The 12,971-nt window shown below is 52.5% G+C and overlaps 1 protein-coding gene across 1 annotated transcript in view; it reads right to left on the reverse strand.

Annotated features, from left to right (window-relative positions):
- Window positions 1-8,317: 8,317 nt before the first annotated feature.
- MYOM2 (myomesin 2) overlaps window positions 8,318-12,971 on the reverse strand; it is a 64,934-nt gene continuing 60,280 nt past the window's right edge. The window contains exons 34-38 of the mRNA XM_070460177.1: window positions 11,996-12,159; window positions 11,715-11,751; window positions 10,455-10,477; window positions 9,339-9,394; window positions 8,318-8,941 (exon numbers count right to left, since the gene is read on the reverse strand). Of these exons, the coding sequence (XP_070316278.1) occupies window positions 8,624-8,941; window positions 9,339-9,394; window positions 10,455-10,477; window positions 11,715-11,751; window positions 11,996-12,159 (598 nt within the window). The 3' untranslated portion in view covers window positions 8,318-8,623. The remainder of the gene's footprint in view (window positions 8,942-9,338; window positions 9,395-10,454; window positions 10,478-11,714; window positions 11,752-11,995; window positions 12,160-12,971) is intronic.

Below are 12,971 nucleotides of genomic sequence, written 5' to 3' on the forward strand. Positions count from 1 at the left end.
CTTAGAAATGCGAATAGCAGAACTCAGGGAGAGGAAACAAAATCACATATTAGTTAAGTCTGAAGTTGATGCAGTCTGAAAATTCCCAAGGGGTGACATCTCTGTGAACCAAAGACGGAGGGGAGAAGCCATTAATTTCAACATCACACAGCCCCGTGTCCACTCTGTCAACAGGGCAAGCTGTCTTCAGTCTTATAACAACCCTGCAAAGAGTTGCTGCCTCGATTTCACAAACAGAGGGAGGAAGCCAGAGAGAACAGAGGTGCTTTACTTCAGTACCTGCAGCTTGACGAGGCGACTGCCGGGGCGGCTTTGGTCATTTTCATTATCAGCACATATTGTGATGAAAGCGAACCAGGGGCGTGGTTGCTGTTGAGCTCTCAACACCTGGCACTTGAAACAGTTAACAGCAGCTGAGAGCAGAAATCAGAAAACCGGGAAGACGGGCCCTCCACCAACGAGATGGAGACAGATTGAAGGCAGACCTCGGTGCTTCAGAAGGCTCTAGAAACGGTCAACTCCAACTGGAGAGAAACAGCTGCTCACACCAGTGACAACAACAAAGGTACCCACCTCTTGCAGCACCACTGCAGGGGCATCTCCAGCCATCCCGCCAAAGGTGCGACCCAGGAGACGCTCCAGGACTGATCAGAGGTGGAGCCATGAGCCCTCGGATCTGGGGAGAAGCTGGGAGAACTTGCTGCTTGGGGGGCGCCAGCGCTGCAGGAGGTGGGTGCTACCCCTCCTTGGGGGGGAGGTGTGGTGCCAACTCTGACAAGTGGCCCGGTTCCAGCTCTCGTTATGCCTAGGAAAAGGCAAACCCTCACCACGTGGAAGCAACTCGTCCCCCTTCAGGAATTTAAGACCACTTCCCACAGTTGGATGCAGGTTGCATAAAAATTTATTAACTCTTCCACTGTGTTATTCTTCCCAGAGCTATGTTCACTCAAGCCATCATTTTATAGTGTACTTTCAATGATGGGAGAAGTGTTATAATTGATTTTAAGTTTCTAGTTTTATCTAAGATCACTTCCTTTGCCTGTCAACTTCTTATTTTTCAAGAGAAAACTGCACAGGGTCCAAAAACCATGCAAATTCCACCTCTCTAAATGGTTGCAAACTTAAAATGATATTACGTTGCTTTATGTTTAAAAGCAAATTAATATAAAAAGAGCATTTCCTGAATATTCAGCCCATGCCAGAATTTCTCCTTTTCCACTGGCCCTTCCCACCTCTTGGGTATTCCATCCACCCATACCTGACAAACTTCTCATCACTTAGGGAAAAAGCAGCATCTTAGAAAGATCATAAGCATGAGAGAAATGATGTGAAGGTATGCACTGCTAACTGATGAGGCTAACTGTTCCTAGTGGTGTTTCCTGGAGTTGTAATTACAAACAAGCTAAAGGTGGTCTGCCAGGTGAAGGGGGAGGGGAGTGAAGATGCTAAAAGTCCCTTAAAATCAGGAACAGAGAACTTCAAGAAGCCAAATTTATGCAGCGGAGCCACACAGTCCATGACTGAGAGGTGGTGGGTCAGAGGACAGGGAGCCTGCCGGCGCCAGGTGGAGGCTGCAGGGCAGGGCTGGTCCTGCGAGGAAGCCTCAGAAACCCCTCAGGTCAGTGAGGAACTTCTCCCAGCTGCTCCCATGCCCACAAGAGCCAGTTTACAGTCAGGAACCCATGGCCAGGGGAGGGGTCACTGACCCTCGTCTAACTAAGAAGTGGGACCCAGGCCAGCTGATCGTGGGATCCAGCTGATCGTGTGTGCGTGCTTGCGTGCTAAATCGCTTCAGTCATGTCTGATTCTTTGTGACCCCATGGTCTGTAGCCCACCAGGCTCTTCTGTCCATGGGATTCTCCAGGCAAGAATACTGGAATGAGTTACCATGCCCTCCTCGGGGGGATCTTCCTGACCCAGGGATCGAACCCGTGTCCCCTGTGGCTCCTACATTGCTGGCAGATTCTTACCACTGAGCCACCGGGGAAGCCCAGAGCCGATCATCCCTGCACTCTTTCCCTAGGAAGGGTCGTTTTCTGTAGGCTCCACCTCCTTGATTTCTTTTATTGTCTCATGTTGTGTACATGACTCATGTCTTTTTAATCAAGAGGGAACTTTGGCTGCAGGTAAACACAGACTGAGTTGAGGGCACTGGAGAATCAGGCTCAGGGGACCAGGGACCCACCTGCCCTCCCAGCCCAGCAAGGACCTGCCTGGCTGTGGATGGTGCGTCTGGAGGCCTGTCCAGGGAACGCATGTCGCTGTGAGTGTCTATAGCAGAAACACGTCGGGCAGAGCAGCTGCACAGCGGAGCAGTCTGCCTCCTAAGCCTCCAGAGGAAATGATGAACTAAACTTAAAGACGCCTTCTGGGAACTTGTGAGTTTGCATTGAGGGCAGAAATGAAGTGCTCAATAGAGGTAATCTGCTTGAATCATCCCCAGACCATCCCCCCCAACTCTGGTCTGTAGAAAAATCATCTTCCCCGAAACCAGCCTAAACGATGGATTCTATCTAATGAAAGTCAGTCTGGGGATCTACAGGTAACAAGGAGTCACCTAACGTTTTTCAGACAGAAGCTTTCTTTTTTGTATGATTGCATTTCTTCAATGAAGAATAGTTGATGTAAAATATTATATAAATTGCATGTGTACCCCATAGTGATTCACGGTTTTTTAAGGTTATACTCCGTTGTGTATGTATGTGTGTGTGAGTGTGTGTTAAGTCGCTTGGTACTATCTGACTCTGCAACCCCATGGACTGTAGCCTGCCAGGCTCCTCTGATCCATGGGATTCTCCAGGCAAGAGTACTGGAGTGGGTTGCCGTTTCCTTCTCCCAGTGATCTTCTCCAACCCAGGGATTTGAACCCGAGTCTCTTGCAGCAGCAGGCTGATTCTTTACCACTGAGCAACCTGGGAAGCCCACACTCCATCTACAGTTATTGCAAAACAGTGAGTATATTGTGTGTTGTAGAGTATATCCCTATAGCTTATTTTATACCTAATAGTCTCTACCTTTTAGCCCCTCTCCCCACTGGTAAGCACTAGGTTGTTCTCTACATCTGTGAGTTTTCTAGTTTGTTGTATATTTTAAACTCCACATATAAGTGATATCATACAGTATCTGTCTTTCTCTGACTTATTTCACATAGTGTAATATGCTCCAAGTTCATCCATGTTGTTGCAAATGGCAAAATTTCATTCTTTTTATGGCTGAGTGGTGAAACAGAAGCCTTCTCTTTGTCAGCGCTTTGCTTTCAGAGGGTGAATTGGGCCGCAGGCGGTAGCCAGGTAAGGCGAGTGGGAGGATGCAGACCCACGGAGGAAGCCAGGGAGGTCTTGGTCAGAGGGATTGAGGGCCTGAACCAAAGTAAGGGCACAGAAGGACGTGAAGAGGGGGTGTAGACTACGTGTGCATGTTCAGTCCCCAAGTCGTGTCCGACTCTTTGTGACCGCATGGACTGCAGCTCCCCAGGTTCCTCTGAGTGTTCCATGAATGTTCATGGCATTCTCCAGGCTACAATACTGGAGTGGGTTGCCGTTTCCTTCTCCGAGGGATCTTCCCAGCCCAGGGATCGAACCCACATGGCTTGTGTCTCCTGCATGACCAGGCGGATCCTTTACCACTGAGCTGCCTGGGATCACACACGTGAGACAGTCGGGTCACTCCCTGACATCTGCCCCTCCTGCGTGTGTGTTCCGTTGTTCAGCCATGTCCAACTCTTCTGTGACCCGCTGGGCGGGAGTCCACCCGGCTCCTCTGTCCCTGGGATTTCCCAGGCAAAATACTGGAGTGGATTGTCATTTTTCTTCCAGGGGATCTTCCTGACCCAGGGACAGAACCTGTGTCTCCTGCAATACAGGCGGGTTCTTTACCACTGAACCACCTGGAAGGCCCCTTATTTGCCCCTTACAGAATGGTATTCTTCTCTCTGGAATCCATCACAGCTTCAGGGAAGAGAAGAGCCTTTCGAGGATGGTATTCATCAACAGAGAGGTAACCAAGACGGAGACTGAGTAACAAATGAAGTCATTCAGTTAAAGAGCATGATGCTTGATAAATTAAGAAATCATCTCCCTACAGAAACCACCACTCACCTGTGAGCTGTGTCCCAGACAGAAAGCGCACAGCAGACAGCAGCACAGGGAATCATGTTTGTGCCCAGAACATCGTCTAAGATTGACTGGACGGCCACAAATGCCGCACCCCACGTAAGGATCCGCGTGGGAGGGGCCCACGCCCCCGCCTCACCCTTTAAGGCTTGGACTTGATTAAAACACGTCTTTGCACGCTATCTTTATATAAATACTCCCTGAGGCTGCCCATTTGAGAAAAGTGGCAGAGAGGGATAATGTAGAAAAAAATTCCTCCTGCAAATACCCAGAAGTGCTGCTACTGAAGTTTCTCAATGGAATGTGAGGCCCGGCAGCAGGAGCCGAGGAGCTGGGGGAGTTGGAGCTGGGGGAGACGGAGCTGGGGGAGACGGAGTTGGGAAAGTGGGAGACAGAACTGGGGGAGACGGAGCTGGGGGAGACGGAGCTGGGAACGTGGGAGACGGAACTGGGGGAGATGGACCTGGGGGAGACGGAGCTGGGCATGTGGGCTGGCCGGGCTCCGGGGCCTCACAGGGCAGCCGGCTGGTGCACTGAACACAGGAACTTCCTGCCGAGGAGGTGAACGTGTGCTGGAAAAAATGCAAAGCTCCCCGCTTTCTTGCTCGATGCACATGTGTGGTGAACAGGAGCACAGGCAGTGACCACTGAGCAGCAGGGCCCCCGGGTCCTGAAGTGGGGGGAGTGCGTGAGACCCTGGGGTGCAGGCGGGATGGGTCATTTCCGTGAGAGACTGAGGCAGGTGACAATAGCAGAGCCAGGGAAATGGTTGAGCATCCTTTTTTTTTCCTTCTGTTAATCTTTAGAAGGGAAAACATGCACTGATGTACCTGTGCATTTTCTTACGTTGCACGAAAGAGCTGAGGCCTCTAAAAAAGCCACCAGGCGGCAGCCTTGACTGGAGTCCCGATGGGGCGGAGCGGTCCACGCATTCCAGGCTACCCAGTGCAGCGAGCAAGGCCCGCCTGCGCCCACCGCTGGGGACCGGCCCGCCTGCACCCGCCTGTGCCCGCCCGTGGGGACCGGCCCGCCTGTGGGGACCGGCCCTCCGGACACCGTGCTCCTTCCTCGCCCAGCGCCGAGGTTCACCCCTGGGCCCTGAGCCCCTCTCACCCTGCTGCCCCCAGGGTCCCGGCGCTCTGCCGGTTAATAAATGCCTGCTGACCCTCCAGGTGCTGCGGGTGAGACCACGGGCCCCCTGCTTCCCTGTTCTCACCCTTTGGGTTCATGGCCGCCATCTGTCCCCAGGCATTGACCAGTTTCTTTAAATGCTCTCTGTGGCTCAGTTAGGACCTGAGGAGCTAGCCCGAAGCATGGACCCCCCAGGCAGGGCCGCCCCCCGGAGCCCCCAGAACCACCGGAGCTGGGCCCCCAACCTGTTCCAGCCCCCACCCCGGCTCCAACGGAGCCCCCAGTAGAACCACAGGCACAAAGGCCAGTATCCTAAACCTCTGATCCGAGGAGGAAACCTTGGAACTACTGAAAAATCCCAAGAGCCTTTCAGAATGTCCCATGAAGGAGACAGAAGGTGAGGTCACCACAGAGGGGCCCGAGGCTACCAGGGAACTGGCCACTCGGGGCATTCCTAGGACACCCGGATGGCACTCGGCTGGAGAACTGGGGGTCCCCCCATACAGTGAGGGCAGTGAGCACAAATGGATGGAGGCTTGTCGGGGTCCCCTCTACAGTGAGGACCCTGGGCGCACGCGGATGCAGGTTTGTCCAGGGCTCCTGGGTGGCTGGCTCTGAGAGAGCCAGGACTAACCCCCGTGCTCCCTCGGCTGTGTTCCCCACCCCAGCATGCTTTTCTAGGGCAATGCATTAAAAGCAGTGAAAGAAACGACGTCTGGGTACCAGAGAAGCCGTCATCTGAGTGAAATAAAAGCTGCTCAGAGAGTGCAGCTGGTGGGCAAGGCTGACTGATGAACAGGACACAGGAGAGGGACCGCGCTGTGCTCGGCGTCCCGGATCCATGCCGAGTGGGGTGCTGCATCTTCCCTTTACTTTTAACACAGCCCTTAAGTGTACCTGGTTTGTATGCCCCCTTTGTTTAAAAATACCATCATAAGTCTGTGCTAAAATGCCAGTATAATCTTATGCTTAAATGATGTTTAAATGGATTTTCAACTACTTTATGCCAAAAAAAGAGATGGTTATATGTACACTTTTGTTCCATTTCTTTATTTAACTGTACATCCAAGGGGGCAACTACAATAAAAAAACAGATGCCCCCTCCCAATGTACCACATTGTTCACTATAAAACAGAAGATGATAGAGGTTGCTCATGCCGACCAGCAGCTTCCTCTCCCAAACATCCATTGTAAGAAAGTCCTTTAAAAAATCAAGAGGCAGAGCAACCACTGAGAAATGCTCAAGGACAGACAAGGGCAGCTGGGTGGGCACAGCTCCCCGAAGACCCCAAAGCTCCTCCAGGTCCTCCAGTCCCACTCCCGCCCCACAGCCCTGCAGCGCCGGTGGATTTAATGGGAAAAGTCCCAAAGCTGTAATTTACTGCTTTGAAAAATGAGGGAGCCTGCTGCGTTTGACGTGCTTCTTTGAAACACAGAATATTTAAAATCCATACCCCAAACTTAATGCATGGATAGATCACATCTTTTTATGGCTTCGCTGGTATAAGAAGAGCCTCATAACCTCTCACAAGGTATGTTTTATTCCTAGTAATGTGTATCACGTGAAGATTAAGAGGCTATATTATCGCCTTCAAAATGACCTGCTATTTCCTGGAAACAGTAATTTGCCGGACCTGTCCTTGCCTCTGGGGCGAGCATAACACCCTCAATAATCTTCCATTCACTAAGCAACGTGTCTGCGACAGAAAGATGGGTCTGGTCTGGCCATGCCGACGGGCACGCGGTGGTTCAGTGCCCGCTCTAAGAGTGCCATCTAGAGGTGGTGAGCCCCAGCGCAGGCACTGGCTGGCAGGGCTTTCTGCGCTTTCGTTAACTTATCCTGGAGAGTGTACCCCCGAGGCTGAGAGTGAACATGTCTAAGAGCTCGGGCATCTCATCCCTTCACGCTCAGCCAGCCTGCAGAAACCTTCCCAGCGGAGAGGGGAGCACAGGGGTGGGGCTGAAGCGAACCTGGGGCAGGTATGCACTGAGGACAGAGAAGCCCAGGGAAGCTGCAGAACCCGGAGCCACCAAGAAGCTGGCCCTAGAGAAGAGCAGGAGCGCCTGCTGGGCTGACCTCTGTGGCCGCCTGCCTCCCGTGAGAACTGAGAAGGGGCCCAGCTCCCCTTCTTGGCCACGTCGCAGTCACGGCCCTAATGCAGCTCTTGCACCTGCTGGAAACCGTGTTTGCAGAACCCAGCTCTGCAAGGCACCAGCCCAGGACCCCAGACATGGGAAACGACTCTCTGTGACGCAGAAGCAAAGCCCTCACTCCCCAGCTACGGAAGCTTTCCCCATCGACGGACACACAAACCTACCTTTATTTACTTAAACAATTGTTTGAATCAGTTTTTTAAAAGATGCTTTCATAAATACCCACCCACTGATGAGACGCTTTCAGACGAGTCACAAATGTGTGTCTGCTCATTTGTTTCACGCCATCAGTACCGTGAATGCACTTTTATGAAATTTAATTTCTCAATCTATTTATGGCTTTTAATTTTCTATGTCATTAACGTTCACATGTGGATTCTCACTGCTCTCCTGGGTGAAAAACCTTTCATGGAAAAAAAAAAAAACACATGTTTTCCCAACAGCAGCACATTTGTCTCCCTCGGAAGGAGGCAGAAGAGTTATGCTCAAGCCTGAGTAACAGCACTGGCATTGTTCACAACCTATTCACGTCTGTCTGCAGTGTACATAAATACCCAGCAAGGGCTCCTCCTATTTTGAGAATGGATATGCAGTTGGGGTCAGCACAGGAATGGGCTTCACTCTGTGTTTATTGACTGGGGAAAGTGGCGGCCCTTTTCAGGAAAGGATTCAGGTGGAATCCTAGGAAACCAGAGGCCTCTCGCGGGCCGGGGTGTCCTGCCTGTGGGAAGTTGCAGGGAGCAGGGCGCATGCGGGAGTCTGGACCCCTCTCCACCCGGGACGCCTGGCTCCTCAGAGCACGAGGCCTGCCGGTTCCTGCTGTGAAGCTGCCCCGGGGTCCTGCAATTAACCAGACCAGATCGGGGACACGAGCAGGCTGACGTGCTGGGAACTGCTTGGTACAGGAGAGACACCAAAAGTTGCCTTTTGAAGTTTTATTGTCTGAAGCGAGAGAAAGCAGAGAGCAAGAGGCACACGTGCTGACCCCCTCAGCATCTCAGAGCCCCCGGGCCTGCAGGCATCATGGACAGAACACCCCGGCGAGGCGTCAGCTCACCCCCAGCCCACCCTGTCCAGGGCAGGCAGACACAGTTGTACGGGGAAACGCCCTTCTGCTCAGAAGGACCGAAACTACTAACAACAGAACACCAAGATAAAACCGCAATGTGCGAGGGGCTATCAGGCCACGCGGGCCGCCACCCGCGGGGATGGCAGGGCCCCAGCCCTCAGTGGTTGGGTGAGGCGGCGGCCGCGGGGAGGAGCTTGGGCTTGGCCTGCTGGGGCGGCACCACGTCGGGGATCTGCTCCCCGTGCTTGTATACGCTGACCGTCACGTCGATCTTCTCGCCGCCGTACTTGTTCTTCACGTGGATGCTGTACTTGCCGGAGTCCTCGGAGGTCACGCCCTTGATGGTCATGCTGACATACTTGGCCTGCTCCACCTTGACCGAGAAGTGGTCGCTCAGCTCGATGTCCTTGTCGTTCTTGAACCACACGACCTCTGGGTCAGGGTTCCCAAACACCGTGCAGGTCAGGTTCAAGGTCTTGGGGGAAGAGCAGGCGCAGAGGGGGAGAGAGAGAAAGAAGAGTCAGGCAGCCTCTGTGTGGCTGGACCAGCGACCCCACCCAGGTATTGATCTGCCCCACCCATCATTTATTTGGTCAACTTGCTCTTTGTATATGGAGGCACCGCTGGAGACCCCAGGAGCCTCAGACATGGAAGGTCTCCTGTGGTGGAAGGGGTGCTCTGTGTGTTTGGAAGAATGAACCATCCGTCCCTCGAGGAGACGAGGTCCACAGAGGCAGCCCAGGCCCAGCAGGACGCAGGGACCCCCCTACCCCGGCTCCAAACTGGTAGGATGCAGGGACCCCCACACCAGCTTCACACCCTGGGCCCACGTGAAGACCCCCCGGCCATCCTGGGCACCCCCCCACCCTCACCTTCCCCTCCATGATGGTCACCACGTCGGGCAGGCCGCCGATCACCTTGCCACGATCTGCAACAGGAAAGCAGCTTGGCTGAGAACACCATCCGTGGGGCTGTTCCTGGGGCTCGGGGCACCCAGTGGCCAGGGGGGCTCAGGTGTGGGGGTGCTGCCCGACAAGGCTCATGGCTGAGGGGCCCCCGGCTGAGGTCCGAGCAGAGGAGTGAGTGATTCCATGTTGGGAGGGGCTGGCAGGGTGGTGGGCAGAGAGGGGGCTTGTGAAACACTCGAGAAGCTCAGACTCTGAGCGGGGCTTCGAGGGTGAAGAATCACCCCGGCCACAATGCCGGGTAAACCGAGTCCTCCTGAATTCCTTCAGGAGCTGGAGGGGCCTGGCCTCTGGAGAGAGGATTCTACAAGAGCAGTGTTTTGTATATATAATATATATGTGTGTGTAGTTTTCTGTCTCCTGTGATGTTCTGACATCTGAAATCTCACCTGGCTGGGCAGATAACCCCCACCAGCCAAGGGCCCACGAGGAACCACCCGTGACCTGTGCCAACCCCCCAGCCAGGCCAGCCTCCACCATCTGCCCTGCCCCCGGAAGGGACACTCCTCTGCCTGGATCACCCCAGCCGGGTGTCCGGCAGCTCAGAACACCCCTGTTGCCTAAAGCCCAGAGATATCACTAGAATGAGCCAGTCTCATGTTCACCCCACCCTGCCTGCCTTTCCCTGGAAACCCCAGGACAGACCATGGCCTCCGTCCCCCTCTGTCCTGCCCTCTGCCCCTTGCTCCCTGACCCCCGACCCCCACGTGCCCCTGCCTCCAAGACTGGAAGCCTGTCCTGCATCTCCTCTAGTGGCCTATCCTGGGTGAGCAACGAATAAAAGGACACAGAACTGGTGGGGGGGGGTGTGGGAAGGAGGGCAGGGGGGAAGGGGGCTGGCATTGGGCTGTGGGGAGCGGGGGTGGGGGGCTGGGGCCAAGAGGGGGCATGGGCAGTCCTGGGGCTTCGTCAGGTGAGGCGGATCTGCTGGGCTCCCTCAGTGACACAGGGTCCTAAAATACAGACCCTTTAACCCCACTCCAAAGAGTGTACTGCGCTTGTTGTAATCAAGCATGTACTCACTTTTCTCTGCAAAAGCAGCAGCCCTAAAAAGTGAAGAGGGCAGAGGAGAGAGAATAAAATAGTCATGAGAAATGCTGTCAACTAAAGCATCACACATTCAAGAGGTCTGCTAGAGACAGAGCTTCTCCGAGAATACACCCGGGTCCCAGGGTCGGACAGAGTTCTGATGCCTCCCACCGCCCTGCCTCCCAGCTGCTGAAACCCACAGAAAGGTCTGCCATCCACACTCGCGGGGTGAAGAGATTTCTTTTTTCACCAGATTGCACTGGAGATTTTTAGATATTTTTTGAAAATGTCAGTTTCTGATTTACCCCAGTTATCCATTCATTCATCAACAAATATTCACTGAATAACTTAGTGTGGGACAAAGACTGTTCTCAGTTTTAAAGATGCTCTAAAATTGAGACACAGATTAGAAATCCCAAGTCATTCTTTAAAAAGTTGCTCTGAGCAATGGAATATTAATTGGATAAAAAGAAATGAGCTCTCAAGCCATGAAAAGACACAGAAGAAGATTATGTGCTTATAACCCAGTGGAAGTAGCCAGTCTGAGAAGGCTGCGGACCATAGGATTCCCAGTATAAGTGACCCTCAAAAAGCACCAGGGTAGGAAAACTCTTGTGTGTATACCTGTCAAACATTGTATGTTTGTCCCAGCCCACAGACTGTCCAACACCAGAGCGAGCCCTAACGGACCCACAGACCCGGGGTGACGGTGACCTGTCCACGCAGGCTCACCAGCTGTAACTCGTGGACTGTGCGCTGGGGTGCTGAGGCAGGAGGCCACGCATGAGCGGGGGTGAGGGTATTTTCAGTACCTTCGTCTCAATTTTGCTGTGAACCTAAAACTGCCCTAAAAATATGAAGTCTTTAAAAGGAAACTAAACAAACAACATTTTAAAAATTGCTCTGTATGATGAGTATATATAATTATGGACACATATATATGCATATATAATTATGGACACATATATATGCATATGTAATTATGCCTATTTCAGAAATTCAGTATTTAAATTCATTTAAAGTAACCCAGGGTCATTATAACTCTAAAATTAATTGTTAGATGCATTTATCATTTAGAAGGACACCTTCTTCTGGATGTGGAATGGCTTAAATTGCCAATGTATCCCAGTTCCTACAGCTTCACATCCCTTGGGTCAGTGAGGCATCCACAGAGATCCCCACACTCAACCAAAATGACACCTTGTCCCCGGGACCCCAGAAGGAAGAATCTACAGCCAAACGTGAAAATCTTACTTGAGCTGCTGGAATTCGGCAAACGCTTCATCGAAAGCTGCAAGGGGATATTTCACACATTAGTAAGCGTCTGAATGTGCTTGGCTTTTATCCCCTCACTCTCTCTGCTCCCAAGTTTGCTTAGTGAACACTGACAAATAGCCAAATGAATAAAGCGCTGATTCAGAAGTAATCCTCTCTGAATGAAAATCGTAAACTTGGTGGTTTCCTTTTCAGCATCCAGCTTATTACCCTGACCACCTAGTACAAAATTACCAGGGGCCAGAGAATAGTGATCTTACCCTGACCAGACAGGTCGAGCGAGCGCTGGTGGTTCTTCTTGCCGTCGAGAATCTCGAAGGTGTACTTCCCCTTGTCCTTCTCCGTGGGCTCGCAGATCTGCAGCCAGGCCATCTCCTCACTGCCACCGATCCTCATGTGCTCGCTCGATGCGATCTTAGCGTCCCTTTGAAAAGTCACAGGACACATTCGATTTACAATCTCACATTGCACGTGAGACACCTCTGAGGCATGTTGGGCGTCTTTCGGAGGGAGCCTCCTCCAAGCTGTAGAGTCAATGTCAGCGTAGATGTCTCTGGATATTGTACATTTACGAACCACATCAGCAGCTCAGCTCTGAAAACTTTCCGAAATTAAATCTGATACTTATTTCATAGAGATACACTGCTGTTTAACATTCGCTTGCTGGCCACACATAGACTATCAAATCCTCTAGGCCATGAGTTATTTCTCTACTTAAAAAATTAAAAACAGAATCACTGTATGATCCAGTGGATATGTAACCAAAAGGATGGGCAGCAGGGACTGGAACAAATGCTCACAAGGCATGACTCAGTAGCCAAAGGTGGAAACATGTGTCCATGACAGACGACGGGTAAGCAAATGGTGGCCCATCTGCACGATGGAATGGAAGGAAATTCTGACACTCACTACAGCACGGATGGGCCTCAAGGACATCAGGGCGAGTAAAACCACCAGATCATGAAGGGAGAACTACCCCCAGCATCGACTCAGCCATGACGAAGGCTGAACACGGCACTGAAGGAGGGGGCATCCACCGAACACCAGACCACACACAACCTGCCCGCAAGTGTCTGGAGCCCTGCCACCCACCAGGTCTCCTGCAGGAACCCCTGGCCCCTGGGCGAGCACGTCCCCAGCCCAGCGTGACCCTGAGATCAGCCCCACTCTCCAGTCCCAAGCCCAGACTTGACCTCTGCCCCCACCCCATGGTCACAGCCCTGCCGTCTTGGACTG

Source organism: Odocoileus virginianus, chromosome 32 (assembly GCF_023699985.2).
Source record: "Odocoileus virginianus isolate 20LAN1187 ecotype Illinois chromosome 32, Ovbor_1.2, whole genome shotgun sequence".
In the NCBI taxonomy this organism is placed as follows: domain Eukaryota; kingdom Metazoa; phylum Chordata; class Mammalia; order Artiodactyla; family Cervidae; genus Odocoileus; species Odocoileus virginianus.